Raw genomic sequence first — 18,559 nt, forward strand, 5'->3', positions numbered from 1 at the left:
GAGAGAGAGAGAAACACTCGACACGGGGTCTCCCACACGGGAGCTGCACGTGCAGTTACATGAATGTAGTCTGGCAGGCAGCGTGGGCATGTGTGTCGGAGACAGAGATTTACACGGGGAAAGGGCACCTGCTAAAATATTTATAAAATTTTCAAGAAAACATGTTTTAAAAATGAAAAATAAACAGATGTACAAGTGCAACTCGAGAGAAATACATTATGCAAGTTTGCAAGAGCTGAGTGGCGGCGTGCTGGAGACAGCGTGGGAGTGGGGAGTGAGTGTGTGTGCCGAGGACCTGCAGGGTGGGATAAGCCTGCCCCTGCTGCCAGAGCCGCCCCTACCACGCAGACCAGCAAGTGGGTGCAGCACTCCAGCTAGGGGGTGGTGGCTAAGAAGCAAAACCCATCTGGGCTGTGCAACGTGGATCTCCTTCATTGTAACCTGGAAGTCGGCAAAGTGAGAGGCAACACTCACTGCCCAGCCCCGGGAGGGGAAATCTCAGTCGGAATTCTGCCACATCACCTTGGTCAGGCCACCGACCAAACCCTCCACGCTGACTGATCTGCAAGATGTTCTGCGACCCTTTCTAGGGGGAAGAAAACGAAACGCTGTGTGGGACAGTGCTGTGGCTCACTGCAGGAAAGGCAGCACAAATCAAGGCCCTGATGAGAAGCACCAAGTGCGAAGTCACAGGTGGCCATTGAGAGCACAGGGAATTCTTCAGCAGTGAAATGCAGCATGCTATTTAAGGCGTTTCCACAAAAGTGGGGGGAGCACTAGGAGATGTCCTCTTGGTTTTCCAACTGAACAATACCGGCAAAGTGCTTTGGATATCTGCCTGGTGTGTGGCTTAGACTTTATTATTTGTTTAGTATCACAAAGTTATATGGGGGAGAATGCTAAAAACCAGGCATTTCTCACATATGGGTGATTAGAGGCGTTCTGCTACCTGAAGGAGTGCAGGGCCGGAATTCCCATAGACATGTGCCTAAGGCCTTGGCGACTCATACGGGTGGGCTCAGCCTTGTCTGGTTTCCTACCTAATCCCAGCATGCTTTTAGAAGACCCACATGCACCAGCACCAACGTTGTGCTTCCTGACGCGACTTAGATTTAAAAAATTTTGTTCTTGTGAAAACGACATTCAAGAAAAATGTGGAAAGAAAGAGGGAATTCATAATCCCACAATCCAGTCGCAATTTCTAATACATTTTAGGGCTACAGACATGTCCTGAGAGGCTTCCATGGGTCTGCAGTGGAGATTCAGAGGTGATGAAGACACTGTCCTACAGGGCCAGGGGCTGGGGACACTGACACACACACAGGCAATGACAGACTAATGTGATAAGCACGAAGGCCAGAGGTCAGGGGCTCCAGGGGCCGACACCCAGCCTCACCAGGGACTCAGGAAAGGGCCTTCCTGGAGCGGTGACAGTAACCTGACTCTTAAAGAACAATGGGCATAGTTAGAGAAGAAAACAATTGAGGAAAGTCCAAGATAGAGGGGAAACAGCAGAAGCACAAGCACAGAGGTATAAACAGCAGGAAATGGACAGGGTGGGGTGGTGGTGAGGGAGTGCAGACAGTTTGCTTTTATTAGGGGTCAAGTTCTAGGAAGGGAGTGGAAGGTGATGCTGGAGGGTAGCTGCAGACCAAATCATGGCGTGTCTTGCTAAGGAGCTTAGGCTTTATTTTGTAGGGGGTGGGAGCCACTGAACATGGGCAGATTTTCTCTGCTTGTGGGTGTTCATTAAAAAACAAAAGACCCTGTGGTTCCTGATTATCTTGATAACATATAACATTTACTCAGGCTTTTCAGACGTTTTATCTTGCTCTTAGGTTCGCATCAGGATGGGGCTTACCAAGAGGCAAAGGATTGCTGCATGTAGTATGTGGACCTGAACTGAGGTCATGACCTCATTATGTGGCCTCTGTCTTCTTCCCTGGCATAGACATGGAACAGACTTCTTTCCTGGCACAGTCTGAGCTGAGTTTCCAGAATGTGGCCAGCGGAAAGGTCAAGCCGGATAAGGTTGCACTGCTTGCCTTAAAAGCTACAGTCAGGGGCCGGCCGAGTGGCGCGATGGTTAAGAGCTGGCTTGGGATGCCAGAGGGCCCCGGTTCGGATCCCACATATGAGGGCCAGTGACACTGAGCGGCCGTCCAGAAGCCGGCGACTGATCTGCCTCGCCCGGGAAGAGTGCAATGATGGTGCCAAGTTGGGCCAGTGAAGCAATGTCCTCCACAACTAGACTGAAGAACAAAAGGACAGCAACTTGTCTGTACCCCTTCCCCCAAAATCCCCAATAAAAAATCTTAAAAAAAAAAAAAATAAAAGCTACAGTCAGGAGCCAGAGCCCACCTGTAGCTAAAGGTTGCTTATCAAGGAGCAGGGCGCACAGAATCCAAGTGAGGGGGAGCTTGGGCGATGGAAGCTTGTTCCCTGAGGCAAAATGCTCTCAGGAATAGGGAAAGAAGTGACAGCCACTTTGAGGCAGAATTGCAAAATTAAGGACCCTGGGTCTGCACAGGGCTTTAGGAGGTCATGTGGCTGAGCAGCTGCCTCACAGTAGGCAGGAGGGAACCGTGGTAAAAACACAAGATTTGGAATCAGACAACTAGATTTACGGTCAAGTTCTGCCACCCAGTGGGCAGTGAGTTACCTAACCTCTCTGCACTCTAGTTTTCCCCTCTGTGGATGGAGATAAAACACTGCCAAAGTCATAGGGTTGATGTGAGGATTAAATGGGACTATCTACAAAAATAGTTGAGAATAATGCCTGGTCCATATATGAGTGCAATAAGTGTTAGCTATTTGTACATACTAAATGGAAAATAGAACAGAACTATTGGTACGACTGAAAGGTATAAAATATTGATGCCCACACAGACACACACATTGCAGATGTAAAGTAATTATTTTTGTTGCAAAACTTGTTTACAAATGAACCCAGAGGTCCCTGAATGGTGATCCTTCTTTCTACTCCTCCAGGCTTCACTACTGTAACTTGGCATCAGTCCTAGTCACTCCAGGTTGCTGATGGCCACGGATTTGTCAACTCACCAATTTGCGGATTTCACATTCTAAGTTCTGAATACAGTCTAGTTTCCTCTTGCGACAGCGCTGGGCTGCGATCCGGTTCTTGCTGCGCCGTCGGACGTCGTGAATGAACTCTAACTGTTCTGAGGTTAGCTTGTGCATCTTAATCATCATCTGGAAATCGTTCCTCGGAAGATCTGTGATTTGATCTACAGGAAAGGGAAGTTTGACCTGAAACCAAGAATAATATAAGATGATTATGACAGCTGGATTTTAGTCTTAATTCTGGCAGGTAGAACATAAAAAAATGGTAAAACCTCCTTTTTAAGATGACCACGTCATATGGAAACTACTGAAAGCAAGCTATGATTAATTCTTTCCTGTTTCAAATATAAATAAGATGTAATATTCAGATAATCAAACAGAACGTGAACACATGAATTATATCGTGGTTATCATTCCTGAGATTTTTGAAGCAAGCAGCACTGAAAATCTTGGAAATTGTATACTTTTTCATGGCTACAGCACTTTTGTAAGAGGGGCTCTCTAGTTATTTGAAACCTACTTCCATTGAGCCTCATCTCAATACAATGTCATTTTATAGACAGATATCACCTAAGGAATTATCTACACCACTTGAACTGAGAAAGCACTCCACACCTTGAAGATGCTGGAAAGATGGAACAATCAGCATGATTCGTAGCTTCCACAGCATAGGGAGATACAGGGAGCCGGCTTGTATAGGCTATACCAGGTGGACGAGGAGTTAAAACGGGGCTGTGTCCTCCCCACCGGACATGAAGCCCCAGGCTCGTTACTGTACTTCTCTGAGCCTCAATTTCCTCATCTGCAAAATGAGGCATGGTTTTTAGCTGCAGAGTGCTTCACAAGCGTTAGGCACTTTGGCAGATTATATTTTCTAAATATACAATGGCCATCCCATCTCACATTTTCTTTCACAACATGATGTCGGCCTTCCTTTATCAACAAGTGAGATGCACGTCCCTGACTCTTGATCAATACAATGCAGCGTGAGTAATGGTGTGTGACCTTGAAGGCTAGGTCATTAAAGGTGTTGCAGCTTCCTCTTAGGCCTCTTAGATTGCTCTTTCTGGAGGTAACCAGCTGCTATGCTTCAAGGACACTCAAGCAGCCCTGTGAGGAGGCCCGTATGGAGAAGAACTGATGCCTCCAGTCAACAACCAGCATCACCTGGTCAGTCACGTGTATGAGCGAAGCTGGATGTGGACTTTCCTGGGCCAAAGCTTCAGATGACCGAATACCCAGCCTGCACCTGACTGCAACCTCATGAGATATCCCGAGCCAGAAGTGCTCAGATGGGCCACTCCCGAACTCCTGACCCACGGAATGGTGGGAGGTGGGATATGATCATTCTTGTTTTAAGCCACGATGTTTGTGGGTGATTTGTTGTGCAGCAATACATAACTGATGCGGTTACTACTATCAGCAAGATTCCTACTTTCAAACTCTTGACAAGTCAAGGCCGATCAACATTATCCAAAGAGAGGACCCTCGTTTCTTGAAGGATGGCTGTGTGTCCTTGTATTCTGTTAAATGCTTGCTTACAACCTTGTGGTGGTTTGAAATATTTCCTAAAAGCACTGCTGTTCTCCAGGGCCTCCTCCGCAAACACGAGGTACAGGACACAGGCCTGCACCTCCCAGCAGTTTGCAAGCCCTTGACTCATGATGCAGGGACTTCAGGGTTCAGTTCTGGGCCTGTTTCAGAAGGTCCTGGAAAAGGAAGGTTGCATGTTGCTCCACCACGAGACAAAGCGTTTCCCAGTTCAGACGGCTTCATTCTTGCTTCCTTTAGCGTCTGCTTGAGAGCGACCAGCAGATGGCGCTCTAAACCTACACTTCCTTCAAGGGCCAGCCCGGCGCTGTTCAATGCAAACAGCGCGAGCCACATCGGTGATTCTACGTTTTCTAGTACCCACCGATTAAAAGAATGAAAAGAAGTGAAAAGAAACGGGTGAAATTAAATTTAATAATATACTTAAGTGAACCCAATAGATCCAAAATATTTTCAACATGTAATTAATATAAAAATTGGGATATTTTACTTTTTGTTTTTGGTACTACGTTTTCAAAATCTGAAGTGTGGTTTGCACTGACAGCACATCACAATTCAGACCAGTCACAATTCTAGGGCTCAGTAGCCATGTGTGGCGTGTGGCTACTGTACTGGACAGCTCAGCTCTAGAAGACTGTACAAGTGGACGCGAGTGAACTTGAGGAACCAGAAAAACAGAAGGGTGGGTCTGGGTTTCATTGATCAAAATGTTTTTGGGATGAAGAAACCAAGTCTTCGTTAATATTCAGAAGCTGCTGTTTTATGTCTGTGTTGTTCAGGGGTGGGAGATGAAGATATTTTATTCTGAGTTCAGGCTTTCTCTTTGGTTGCATCAGATGCAGGCTGACGAGTCCAGATCCTGGCATTTGCGACTATTAATCCCCATGCACAAAAGCAATCATACTAAACAATCATTTGGCTTTTCTACGGCTGGATGCAATTGCTTTGACAGGATACTTCATGGCTCTGAGCCTTACGGACGTGGCATTTGCTGAAGGCTCCCAATGGGCATTCTGATTCAACTTCCGCATGGTAAACGCTGCCCCATGACACCTGTACAATTTTGGCCCAAGAGAACAAAATCGCAGTGACACACATTACACCACTCTCAGCTCAGCTCTGCTCCGACTGCTAAAAACCAGCAGCCAGGACAAACAGCTCCTTGTTATGGGCCCAGGAAAGGGCTTTGTCCATGGGGCTGTGTTTGCACAGGGATTATAATAATATGAGAGAATGTTTGATTTCCCTTATATGCCCTTCGGATAACAAACAGACACTCAGATCCTGGATGGTGCTTAAATAACACAGAGGTCTGTCTGTTGGGGACACGGATGTTTCCACACCAGGCAGAAGCCTTGTTTGCACAGCAGAGGTTGCAGCACTTCTGGGCCTGGTGGAGTCTCCCCTTCTGCTGACAACAAAGCAATTCTGTGTCTGCTCTAAATTGTGTTTATTTATTTTCAGAAAGAATATCTACCTATCGTTCAGGCCACAGGGAAAGTCAAAGGGCCTTTTATACCAAGAGTTACTGTACTTAACATCATCCAGTGAATATAAAACACTAGGGAAGGAGGACGGAGGTTGACAGGAAAAAAGAAAACTCAACAATGCTAGTTTCAAAGTCCTTGAAGCAAAAGGCCATATAAAGTATCAGCCGAGCTGTTGCAACTCCAGCTGCTTTGTAAAGAGGTCAATGGAAATGAAAATAGTCAGCCACAGACTTTCTTCCATGTGAAAACAAAAACAAAAACCAAAACAACAAACCCAACCCCAACCCCTCGTGTCGCTGTTTAAAAGGCTCTGTTACCCCTCCAGCAAGGGAGAACTTCCACCAACTACCAAGAGGGAAATCCCGGAAGTGTTCCTGGAAAGGCACAGTGGTAACCTCACCACAGCTGTTCGTTATTTTCAGAGGAGTAAGTTCCAAGCCAATGGGGATCGTCCCTGGACATAACGAGCAGTCACAGACAGACCGCTGATGGAGCTGAGGGAATATTCCAGTTTCAGACTTGCAGGCACCCTGACATTCCTCAAGCAGGGCTCAAAAGTCATGCTGGGTGTTTTATGATGAGGTTAGTAGCGAATGCTACTTAGCCTGGAAAAGTGGAAACACATCGAGAAGGCTGAGGCCCTTTTTCCTTTTCCCCGGTGAATTCTTACAACCCTAATAGGCCCATTAGGGCTCCACATCTTATTTATTGTTCCTCCACACACTTATTCTTCCAGGATTCTACTTCTCAGCAGCAGTTTGGTTTTCATTCATAGGACCCTCATCATAAAACACCCAACATGACAAGATCAAATTCCTGCCAACTACCCACCCCCCCATCTGAACTTGCAGGCCTGCAGCTGCTTTCAGCCAACCACACGCACAGGAGGCTCCGCACAGGTTAAGCAGGCAGCACAGCAGGGGAAGGGCCCCTGGGATGGAGGGCGCTGATTTCTCTTTAGGCACAGGGCATCCGCATAGGCGCTGCCCGCCTGGGCTTTGGTTCTCAGCAGAGACTCTGAGAGTCAAAGGCAGCCAATGAGTCAGCAAGCTAAGGGCCAAACGGCACCACATCACCATGAGCCAGCTGGTGCCACAGCTTGCGTCACCTGCTCCTGTCGCTTCTACCCAGCCCCAGCAGGGTGCTCACCCTTCTTTTCCCTCTCAGCACACCAGGAGGAATAGGACAGAGGACGTTTTTAGCCTGGTACTTGCACTGGCCGGCTAAGCGGTGACCAGAGGAAGGTTAGCCTCTCTGGGGCACCCAGCTCTTGAGCAGTGAAATGAGTGGCCCTGCAGTGTGCCCAGGGATCTCTGGCCCCAGGGGCTAGACAAAGGTGGGAGAATGTGGTGATATCTGCAAGGTGAATGATACATAAATATCCCTCCTCCAGGACTGATCACAGGGTGCCAGAGCCGGACCCCGGGGTGCCAGTGCTTCCTGCTCATCAAACACAAATCAGCGGCTCCACTTCTTTTCCCTGCCAACAACTACTCAGGTTCTGCAGCCAGAACACCCCTCTCTCCCAGGTAAACAAAAATATCATTTAAAAAATTATATGAGAGGGCTGGCCGAGTGGCTCAGTTGGCTAAGAGCACAAGCTCTGAGCAACAGGGGTGTTGGTTTGATTCCCACATGGGCCAGTGAGCTGCACCTGAGCTGAGCTGCCGCTGAGCTGCCAACAGGTGGCAGAATGGCTCAGCTGGTGAGAGCACATGCTCCTAACAACAAGGTTGCCGGTTTAACTCCTGCATGGAATGGTGGGCTACGCCCTCCCCTGCCCCCCAGCAACTAAGATTGAACATGGCACCTTGAGCTGAGCAGCTGCAAGCTGCTGACAGGCAGCTGGATGGCAAATGGACTTGCAGCTGAGCTAGCTGCGCCCTCCACAACTAAGATTGAAGGACAACAACTTGGCTGTTCCTTCCCTAATTCCCCAACACTGTTCCCCTTCCAAAATAAAATCTTCAAAAAAAAAAAAGTGAGAAATATAACTTCTTGTAGAAAATTCAAATATGAGGCAAAAGAGGGGGAGATTTCCACCCCCCAAAAATGACTCTCTTGCTCTGGTGGATTTCCCTGTGATCTCTATTTCCTCTGAGTATTTTTATAGGGGTGTAATCAGACCGACTGTAATCACCTCACCATGCCTCTTAACACAAATCGCTTGCCTGGTGTCTCTGGCTGGCTGGCTGGGGGCTATTGGAGAAGCAGGACAGAGAAGTAAACGTTGCACAAAAAGCCAAAAACAAGCATCTATTTCCTCTAGAAATGCCCTCGGAAGCGGTGTGACTCTTTTTTCCCGTCTCCTTTCTCGGTGTCACTGCCTGATGTTGAGTAGAAGCCACGGGGGTCACCCTACTAACAGTCAGCACCCTGAGGCCCTGATGGTGCAGTCAGCTCTCCCAAGACTCTAACACCTATGCTCTCACAACACTGTCAGATGTGTGAGGAAGCAAGATGCCCACTGGGCTGGTGATTCCATGCTGTGGGCACGGGGACAGCCAGCTCAGTGACATCTCCTCCCCCACACTAAGAAATGTTTCCTGCATAATCGTCCTTTTGCCCTCGATTCTCATGGTCCAGTTGATGGACCAAATGTAGGACACCTGCGATTCAGCTGTGATATTGCAATTAATTAGCTGTTTAATTTCAGACAAGTTTTTTCTTCTGTCTGTCCTGAAGTTCTTTGAGGGTCTGTGAGTCAGAGGGATAGCTTAGCTTATAGGATGGCTATGAAGAATACAATTGGATAATAGATGGAGAAAGTGCTTTGAAAAGTCTGAATTGCCTTATAGCTGTGAAGTATTATTTATCATTATTATTATCATCATTTCTGTTTATTAGCCCTATAGTTCTTTGTCACATGGTTTCTTCTTCCAGACATACAGTATGCTTTCGGATTCCAGCCAGATGCTAAGAATGTCTTTCTAGTCTAGATAATACAAAAACATTGTTTGAATTAGAAATATGGCTGACTTCTATGCTGCCCAGTGTTTCCTTTTTATTAAGCAGACCAATGACAGACATTTTAAAAAAGATGCCTGATCCAACAAACCACAAAAACAACTGTAAAAATTTTACATACAACATATGTCTGGAAGTCGGCATTTGGGTGGGAGAGTTCGAGTCAAACACAGCTCTTCTGTGCTATCATGTTTCAGCATTCGCTCTGGACCCGATTTCTCCCTGCTCTCTCTCTCTCTCTCTCACACACACACACACACACACACACTCACACACACACACACACTCACTCACTCTTACACACTTTTATCCCTCTTGACATGAAACATGTTACTAAAGCTAATCAATCAATGCTCTTGGCTGTGCAAATAAACTCTCTTTCTAGTGTTTCTTTACTGACACCCACAATGAATTAGAAATGCTTGTGGTACAAAACTGTCTCTCTAAGAAGCTAACTGCCTGGAAAACGCGCGTGGCTTTGCTATAATTTTCAAATTTAAAAAATGAACCTGTAAACTCAAACAAGATACAATAGCTACAATAAAAAAAGATGGGTAATAACCAGTGTTGGCAAAGATGCAGTGCAACTGAATCCCTCATACACCTTTGGTGGGAATGTAAAATGGTGCTGTTACCTCGGGAAACAGACTGCTGGTTCCTCAAAAGGTTAAACAGAGTTATATATGCCTTAGCAATTCTATTCCTAGGTCTACAACAAAGAGAACTGAAAACACATGTCTACAAAAATCTTATACAAAGTGCTCACAACATTATTGATATTAGGCAAAAAAGTGTGAACAACCCAAAGGTCCCTCAACTGCTGAATGGATCAGCAAAGTGCGGTGTATCCACACAGTGGAGTGTCATTCAGCAATAAAAAAGGAATCAAGCACTGACATATGATGACATGCCCAGTGGGGACATCAATAGCAAGAATAAACCTTGAAAACATTATGCTCAGTGAAAGAAGCCAAACACAAAAGGCCACCAAGTATAAGATTTCATTGATATGAAATGTTGAGAATTGTCAAGCCTATTGAGAAAGAAAGCAGATTCGTGGTTTTCTAGAGTTGAAGAGAGAGCAATGAGGAGTGACTGCTAACGAATATGGTGTTTTTTTTAGGGGTGATGCAAATGTCTTGGAATTACAGAGTGGTGATGGTCATACAACTTTGTGAATCATTAGAAACCCCTGTGGGCCGGCCGAGTGGCGCATTGGTTAGGAATTGGCTTGGGATGCCAGCTCTGAGCAGCAGGGCCCCTGTTTGGATCCCACATGAGGGCCAGTGATACTGCGACCTCTATAGCTAAGATGGTGAACAACAGCTCTACCTGGAGCTGGACTGCCATGAGTTGTCGACGATGGCGTAGGCTGCAGTGGGGCTGCAGTAAACTGCCGTGAGCTGCCGTGAGTGGCCGTCCAATGGCTGGTGAGCGACTGCCTCACCCGGGAAGAACGCAATGATCACAATACTGTTACCGGCCAAGTGAGTATCCCCCCATTACTGAGAAACTTTTAAGTTTTCTTTCTTATAAGAATGTCAAGTATAGAAATGTTAAGTCTCCTCCCTGGTTTCTTAGTTTCTTAGCTCTTGGCTTTGATTACTTTTCTAACCAGTTTGTAAATTCTAGACTAAAGATTGCTCCTAGCCTGAATCCTAGAATTCTCCTATCCCCCTGCTTCTTGATTGCTTTGTAAATCAGTTTCTGAATCTTAAACAATAGAAGTCTCCCACCCCTGCTTCAGATAACTACTTGAAAGCCTGTGACTTCCTAATGTCCCCCAGGCCAGTAAACTAAATGCCAAAACCATTCTGGACCCAGACAATTGATGCCACCTGAGTGACAGGCTGAATGTCCACAGGCTTCATGAGAGCTAACAGATTTATTAATTAAAATCTATTTCTCCTCATTCAGAGACCTTGGGGATACAGAGGACATCCCAACAAGATTGCCGGTCACAACCAAAAAAACCAACGCGGTCTTTCAGGCAGAGCTCAAGACCCCTTCCTCTCATCTGAGATCAGCTAGGGTGAGACTTCCATGAATCCCCCAATAGGCAGGTCTACACCTCTGCCCAGCAGGAAGCAGATACAGAAGAAGAGACCTCCTGTCCCTCAACTTCCCATAGAGATTTTATGGGGATCACGTCTCTCAAGGGGAAAACTAGGCAGGCAGTTAGAGGCAAGCATTGGGCCTCTGCATTCCTGCACATCCCACAGGATGTGACTGCCCGGTGACCTCCCCTCTGCACCCAAAACTTCTTTTCATTGTAACTATCTGCCCCTGAAACAAATGGGTGTAAAATACCCAACTAGGTCAGACCAGTCACTCGCACCTGCGCAGTACCTCTTGTCAATTACGGGTGCCAATCAAGTGGTCCCACACCCAGAGGGGAACAGCCCATTCTAGAGAAAAGGGGATAAAAACTCCAAGTCCTGGGAAGTCCACCCTTTTGGACGCCTTCCCCCTTCTTGACTGCTTCCCTCCCTTTGTCCAGCCTTTTGAGTCTCGCCTTTGCACGTGGCTCGCTCCAAACTCTTTGAAATGTACTATCTCTTCGAATAAACTACTTTTTCAGTACTTTGCTCCGGCATCTCGTTCAATTCTTTGCTTGAGTTGCCAAGGACCTGGACTTTGCGCCGAGAAGGGTCCACTCTCTGACAGCAATACCAACATGGGCCAGTGAAGCCACATCCTCCACAACTAGATTGAAGAACAAAGGACAGCAACTTGTCTGTTCCCCTTCCCCGATTCCCCAGCGCTGTTCCCTCCCCCAATTCCCCAATAAAATCTTTAAAAGAACGAAAAAACAAACAAAAAAGCCCCCTGAATTGTTCACTTGTGAATTTTATGGTATCTGAATTATAGCTCAATTAACAAAAAGAACCTGTGTGAGATATATACATATATAATTCAAACATTAGAGAAATACATAGAAATGAAACTTTCCCTATACTCCTTCTCCCAACTCTGCCTCCCATTTTAAAGCAAACTAGGACCTAGTTATGTCTACTGTTTTGTTACTTTTTTCACTTCATATGACCTGTTCATTTTTTCATCATTGGAAGTAAGAAAAAATTTCCAAACTGGCTTGTTAAGTAATATAACAAACCCAGAAGTCATCAAGAAAAAGATTGATAACTTGATTACATAAAACATATATTTTTCTATACAGAAAAAGATACTATAAATTAAAAAACAAAACAAAACCAAAAAACCAGACCAGGAGAACACAGAGGAAACATTTAGAAAGGGTTAAAATACCTATATTGAGGAGTAAGGATCCTATGATTTGATTTAAAGACAAACAACACAAAAGAAAAACGGGCAAAGATGTCAACCTCATTAATTATTATTTTTTACCCATCAGTTGGCAAAAATCAAAAGGCCTGTTAACAACTAGTACTTGGCAAGAACAGGGGGAAGTGGGCACTCCTAATTTGCTGAAGGACATGTGAACTGCTACAGCCTTTTGGGCAAGTAGTTAGGTAGTATTTAATAAGTGAGCATCACCTTAACCCACTTATGGAACTCTAACCCACAAAAATAAAAGCACCACTACTAAACATGTTCACAAAAATGTTTATTGCAGTCATGTTTATAAGAGGGAAAAACTGGAAACAACTGGAATGGCTGTTGATAGATGACAGCTGAGTAAACTGTGATTTATGGGACCCATGGATATTAAAGAAGCATGAGTTAGCTGTATGTGACTGACCTAGATAGCTATGTGAAAAAGAAGCAAGTTGCTGGGTAATTATATCGTAAATGCCATTAAAACAAAACCCAAAGCCCTAGAAATGTGAATAGTGTTTACATATTGTTGTAGGCACAGACAAAGCCTGTTAAATTTGGTATGTTATGGGCTGAGTATGCTGTTTGATTATTTTAAAAAACAGTAAAAAAAGCTGGTTGTTGATAAAGGACAATTGTTCTAATTTAAGTTTTCTTTAAAGCTAGGGAATAGTTAAAAAGGATGAGAGAGGTCAATGTTGATGAGATGGGAGAGTTAACAGAGCAGAACTAGAACAGCTACAGAATACACGGTATGCTAACACTTCTTTTCATCTAACATCTTGGCTCCTCACAGAGGTGGAAGGACAGAGGCTGGGAGGGAGCCGGACCTGTCAATCTGGAGTGCTGGACAGGTGGCTACCCGGAGGTGAGAATTCCTTGTTTGATTTTGACTCTGGTGTCTCCTTGGGGTTCACTTGGAAGAGAAGTCACCTGGACCTTATACAAGAGCCGACTGAGGCAGAATCAGCCCAGTAGGAGTTGACTTTTTCAGGATCGGTTCAAGAGAACGAGTTATGAGTCACCTTGTGACGGGTTTGCCATCAGCGTTATCACCGGGGGCCACACCTCCACCAGGGTCAAAGTAACTCCCGACAGCAAGTTATTAACTCAAAGAGGAGCAGTCATGCTGAGTCCCTGAGATAGGTCTTAGAAAACCTAATCTCCTCTACTCCAGGAAAACTAAAATGTCAAACTGGGAGAAACCTTAGCTTTACTGTGACAATCCTGTCCAAATGTACTATAGAACAGGGGGGCTATGTGTGATTTCTGAAACGGCATAAAGCTTTGGTAAATGTCACTTCTTTCACTGCTTAGAAAAGCAATAAAAGCAGATTAAAAAAAAAAGTACAAATAAAAGTATTTTTTTTAAAGGAGTGGTATTTTTCAGGGGGGGGGGAGTGGAGGACTAGTCCTGTTCATGACTATTTTATAGGTTGAATGAGTCCTCCTTTTGACTGATTCATGTAGAACTGAAAAGTTCTAAGGTAGACAAATGGGACGGCCCGAACACAGGAAAAACCATGCACTCTTGTTGGTGGCACTTAGTTCCAAGAAGCGACTTTAAACTCTCTCGGGGTATTAGAGAGACAAAAGGAAGTTTTTCTGAAACTGTCAGTTCCGTGAACATGCGCAAATGTCATAAAAACACAACCCCTTTAGTGTCACAGTGGGCTTCTCTTAGGGGAGAGACAAAATACCAAAGATATGGCCTTTGTCCTTTTTTCATGACACCGATCCTTGGCAAGATAAATCATTATGCCAGTGAACCTCATTCAGTGACGAGGCTTTTGCATCAGGTTTGCTTTGGAACAGTTTCAGGGGAAAAAAAAGAAAACCTTGCAAAAGTATTGATTGGAGGGAAAGAATAAGTGAGGAAAGAGCAACAACCTTTCGCTGTTTTCACAATTTTCACAAAACCTCAATCTTCTCACATTAGAGAGACACAAATGTGCCTCTGGCTTGGGGGCCCTGGGCACTAGCTCCCATCCCAGACCTGAGAGGATAGGGTGTATTTGTGTAGGAACAGTTCCCATTCAAATTTCTTTATAATTTATTTTAACTAAATTAAATCCTGTTTTTCTCCGTTTATGCCAGGAAGTAATAGAAAAGGAAGGGCCAGGCTAGCTGGCCAAACAAGGAACTGACCACAGGGCATTTCTGCAGTTGGCACGAAGCGCTTTAGAATCTGTTTTCAAAACATGCCCTAACTAAAACTTCATGTGCTTCTCACCAATCTCGCAGAGGCTGAATAAAACGCACGTGGCTCTGTGAAAAGCCACCTCATCCCGTGTGGCACTTGTGCTGTCTGGATGGGTTAACATTCTGCTTTACTACAGAGGCTGATATCCTGGGAGCACAGATGTGTATGAGGGCCCTCACTGGCCTAATGAGGACTGTGTTTCATTTCCTCCTGTGTTTTTCGGATAAGCGGCGTGGAGGAGGGCCTTCTCACTGGGTTCACTCACTCCAGCTCCTGAGGCAGGTCTGAGACACAGGTGGCAGTCTCAGGTTGGTTCCGTATCAATCAGTAAGACAGTGCCAGATTGTCACAGACTCCTTGTGTCCTTCCAGGGGCCTCTCAGGTTGGGGGGGGGGAACATATGGGGCATCTATTCTTTCCTGTTCTTAGCCACATGGATCTTGTTGATGATGTGGCTGGTGTTGCTCCTGTTCCCTCTCCCAGCACTGCTGAGACATGGATAGAGCCTTTGGGAATTTTTATCTATGAACACTTTGCTTTCAGGGTGCACAGAAACTGCTACTTAACCCCATTATTCCCCCAAATAACTTCTCGCCATGGGTGGGGAGCTCAGGAATGATATATTATACAGTTATGTGTGACTGATTAGGGGGCTTCTGCGGTGACCCCGGGACCAGGACAGATGGTGAGCTGTCCATCACCTGCACTGCGACCCCAGGGTCTTCTGCTGACAAGGAAAATTTAAAGGGTGCTGGGAAAGCACCCGTTTCGTGTGGCTCTATCTAGTTTCAATCCATTTGGAAAGTGACATTGTATCTCCCTTCACAATGAAGGGTGAGGAGCAAGGATGGAGGTGGTGCGTACAGCACCCTTCCGAAGCAGATGGAGAAGGAAAAGGGTGGCAAGGGAGGTCTGGAGTTCCTGAGCATACGTTCATGCATTAGCCTTCCTTTTTCACTACGTAGCTTGCTTCTGCTTGTTGAATATTGAAATCTAGATCAAATTTCAAGAGCCTTCTAGAACAAAAGCAGTTAATTTGGAACCACCATGAAGCATCCTGCTTCCATGGAGCGGGGAGCCAGTACCTTTACTGGAACCTTTAATCGTGGCAAATAAGAACAATCTGGGAGTGGCGGGGAGTGGGGGGAAGGGAGAGTCCAGATAAAGGACCGAGAGAGTGGATCACATGCTTGAATTTATGTGGGTTCCCTACCTCCTGGCCCCTGTCCTGCACAGGACACGACTCACTGTCTGCTTCCGAGAATGATCCGGATTCATCGCTGGAGTTGGTTCCGTAAGACTGCTCACATTTAATTTGGGGTCGGACTTGGTTGTACATTCCGTCTCCCATCAGGCCTGGTTCCTGATGTTCTGTGGCAAGGAATCTGGCTCCCTGGGAACAGGGTGAGGAGGAGAATTCACAGAGAGGGAGGCTGCAGGGGGAGCCCCCGCTCCCGTCCTCTGCGTAGGAGTAGGAGGAGCATGAGCTGGAAGTCCTGGTCCTGGTCTCCAAGGGGGGTGAGCGAGGGCAGACCTTGATTGGCACCGGGCAGCTAGTGTTGGGCCGCATCCTTCCTGGCAAGTGGTCAGCCATCAGCCCACCATGGGAGTAGGCCTGTGAGCTGGGTAGGGATTGGCCTGCCCCCACCCACAGACCCTTTGGCACCGGCTCAGAGAGGTCTTTGTCCAAACTGCTTACCCCAGAATATGAATGCACAGAGGTGCTCACTTGGTCACAAGCGCTCGAGGAGAAGATCACACTTCTCCGGTCCAGCTCTCCTTCCTGCTTACAGAGAGCCTCCACCCCAGGCCCCTTGAGGGGCGACCCCATCGTGAAGTTGGGCGTGTCCTTCTGGCCCATATGGGCCTGTCCATAATTCCCCGTGAAAGGGGCGTAGTCAGTTTTAAGGTCACCCTGAGTGATGCCCTTGTCAAAAGGGCACGCGGAACTCCTGGCAAAGTGCTGCTGAGATGTGCTGGGCAAGCCAGACAGCTCCACACTTTTTGTTATGCTGAATAGAGACCTTAAGCAGGAGGGAGAGGACACGCTCCTGGATCTCTCCAGGCAGGTGGCCCCGGTGGGGAGGGTGGGGGCAGGGGCGGGGCTGGGCTGCTTCCGCTGCTCCATTTCGACATCCCCGGCTCTGTCCTTGATGTCAGGCTCATCTCCGGACAGGCAGAGCGTGATGCTCTCTTCCTCGTTCTCTTCACTGGGCGGCTCACTTTTTATCTGCCCCATGGCAAGCCCTGGCTTGAGGCTATTGCCAGAGTTATCTTCACTGAATGTGCTTGCAAAACCTGAGGTACTATGTGATGATGCGTTATAGACATTCTTGGTACATGCAAGCTGGTATTTTTTGTATCGGGGGTACTGCATCAACGCGTCCTTTTCAGAGCTCTCCTTGGTGTCCGTCGGCCCATCGGACTCGGGCAGCAAAGCTTCTTCCTTCTCTGCCACTGGGATGGTGGTGGCCTCAAAGCTTTTGGGGTCTGGAAGCATCTGGTCCCTGGGGCAAGCCATCTTGGCCGTCTCTGAATCCATCGTCTCCTCCTCTTCCTCCTCCTCCTCTCCCGCGGAGTTCTCATGGTCCTCGTGTGCGCGCGGGCAGGCCGTGTCCTTCCGGCACACAAACAGGCCATCCTCCCTGTTCAGGAGCTGGGTCTGCAGGAAGCTGAAGCACGAGTCCTCCAGGTTGTGCATGCGCAGGAACTCGGCGCAGCGGATGACCTCACGAATGTTTTCTCTGCTGAGTAACAGCTTGGCGGTGTACGCAAACTGTAACAGCGGCCCAAAGCCCCTGGCCGTGACCTGCAAGACAAACAGGGAAATTGCCCACGTTACCGTCAGCACTGCTATTGTCCCGAATCCCTCAACTGAAGCAAGATAACCAGACAGGGCTAATGTCCCAGAATAAAGACTGCAAAGGAACAGTTAATCTCATACTGGGGCAGCCAATGATCCTGCCTCCAATAATTAGTGCCTGTCTTGTGCATGCCACTGCTCTATTTCATCGCCTCACACAGAAATGGAAATCACCAGGGTCAAGTGGCTCAACACGATGACAACGGGTTCAGTGTTTAAACTAATGAAATATCCTGGCAAAAATGCACGGGAACAATGGGAAGCTATTAATTTCCCTCCCAATCAGCGCCATTGAGAGTCACTCTGCATAAGGCGTGCTCTGACACTTCTTGCAGTTGCCCTGGGCCAAAGAAAGTGTTATGGTTTTCATGTCAACCGCACGATTGGCAATATGGCCCTGTGAAATACTGAAAGTCCATAGGGTTTCAAATAGTTTTTCCTCAAAGTTCAACAGAGACATGAAAAGCAATGCCTGTTTTGCTCATTCATCATGGTTTCTACTTGGGACTTTTCACTCATTATGTCATACCTGATCTTACAAGGATACCAGAGATGATAACAAACCAAAGCAGTGTTCTCAACAAGAAATTAACTCCTGGCCCATACAGAATGGGGGTTACAGAGCTAAACAAACTGGCTGTCATCTGAATGATTGAAGCTGCTGAGTGGCACAGGACATGGGCTAGTCCTCCCCTAATTACAAGCAGCAGCTTTGCCATGCAGCTGTCTTCTTTCCTGGTAAATCTTCAGAGGCTAAACCTACTGTCATGTGCTACTCATCCATTATATTTCACACAGATTGATAATGTGCTATTTATGCACAGCTTGTGTGTACGCGTGCGCACATGCATGCACACAACAGAGAATAACTTAGATAATTAGAAATACTTTGCCTAAGGCAATCTTTTTTTTTTTCCCCCCCAATGTAAGTGGATTAAACTTGCTGGCGTTCAGGGCAAGCAGCCTTACCCTCTAGGTGCAAAATCATGCATCCTCTAGGTTCTTGCAAGCAAGCACTGCTGACCCCACAGAAAGGGGAGGCAGGTCTATGAGTCATGTGTACAAATCAGGTGAAAGCAGCAATCACGGGGCCTTGCTGGAAGC

The 18,559-nt window shown here is 46.6% G+C and overlaps 1 protein-coding gene across 9 annotated transcripts in view; it reads right to left on the minus strand.

The window, feature by feature from the left end:
• Positions 1–18,559, minus strand: part of BACH2 (BACH transcriptional regulator 2) — a 358,299-nt gene that overhangs the window by 7,707 nt on the left and 332,033 nt on the right. For all 9 annotated transcript variants that reach the window (XM_019655018.1, XM_019655017.1, XM_019655020.1 and 6 more), the window contains 2 exons: positions 15,806–17,401; positions 3,064–3,270 (listed from right to left, as the gene is read on the minus strand). In XM_019655018.1, coding sequence (XP_019510563.1) covers positions 3,064–3,270; positions 15,806–17,401 — 1,803 coding nt within the window. The remainder of the gene's footprint in view (positions 1–3,063; positions 3,271–15,805; positions 17,402–18,559) is intronic.

This window comes from Hipposideros armiger, unplaced genomic scaffold (genome assembly GCF_001890085.2).
Source record: "Hipposideros armiger isolate ML-2016 unplaced genomic scaffold, ASM189008v1 scaffold_234, whole genome shotgun sequence".
NCBI classification, from domain to species: Eukaryota; Metazoa; Chordata; class Mammalia; order Chiroptera; family Hipposideridae; genus Hipposideros; species Hipposideros armiger.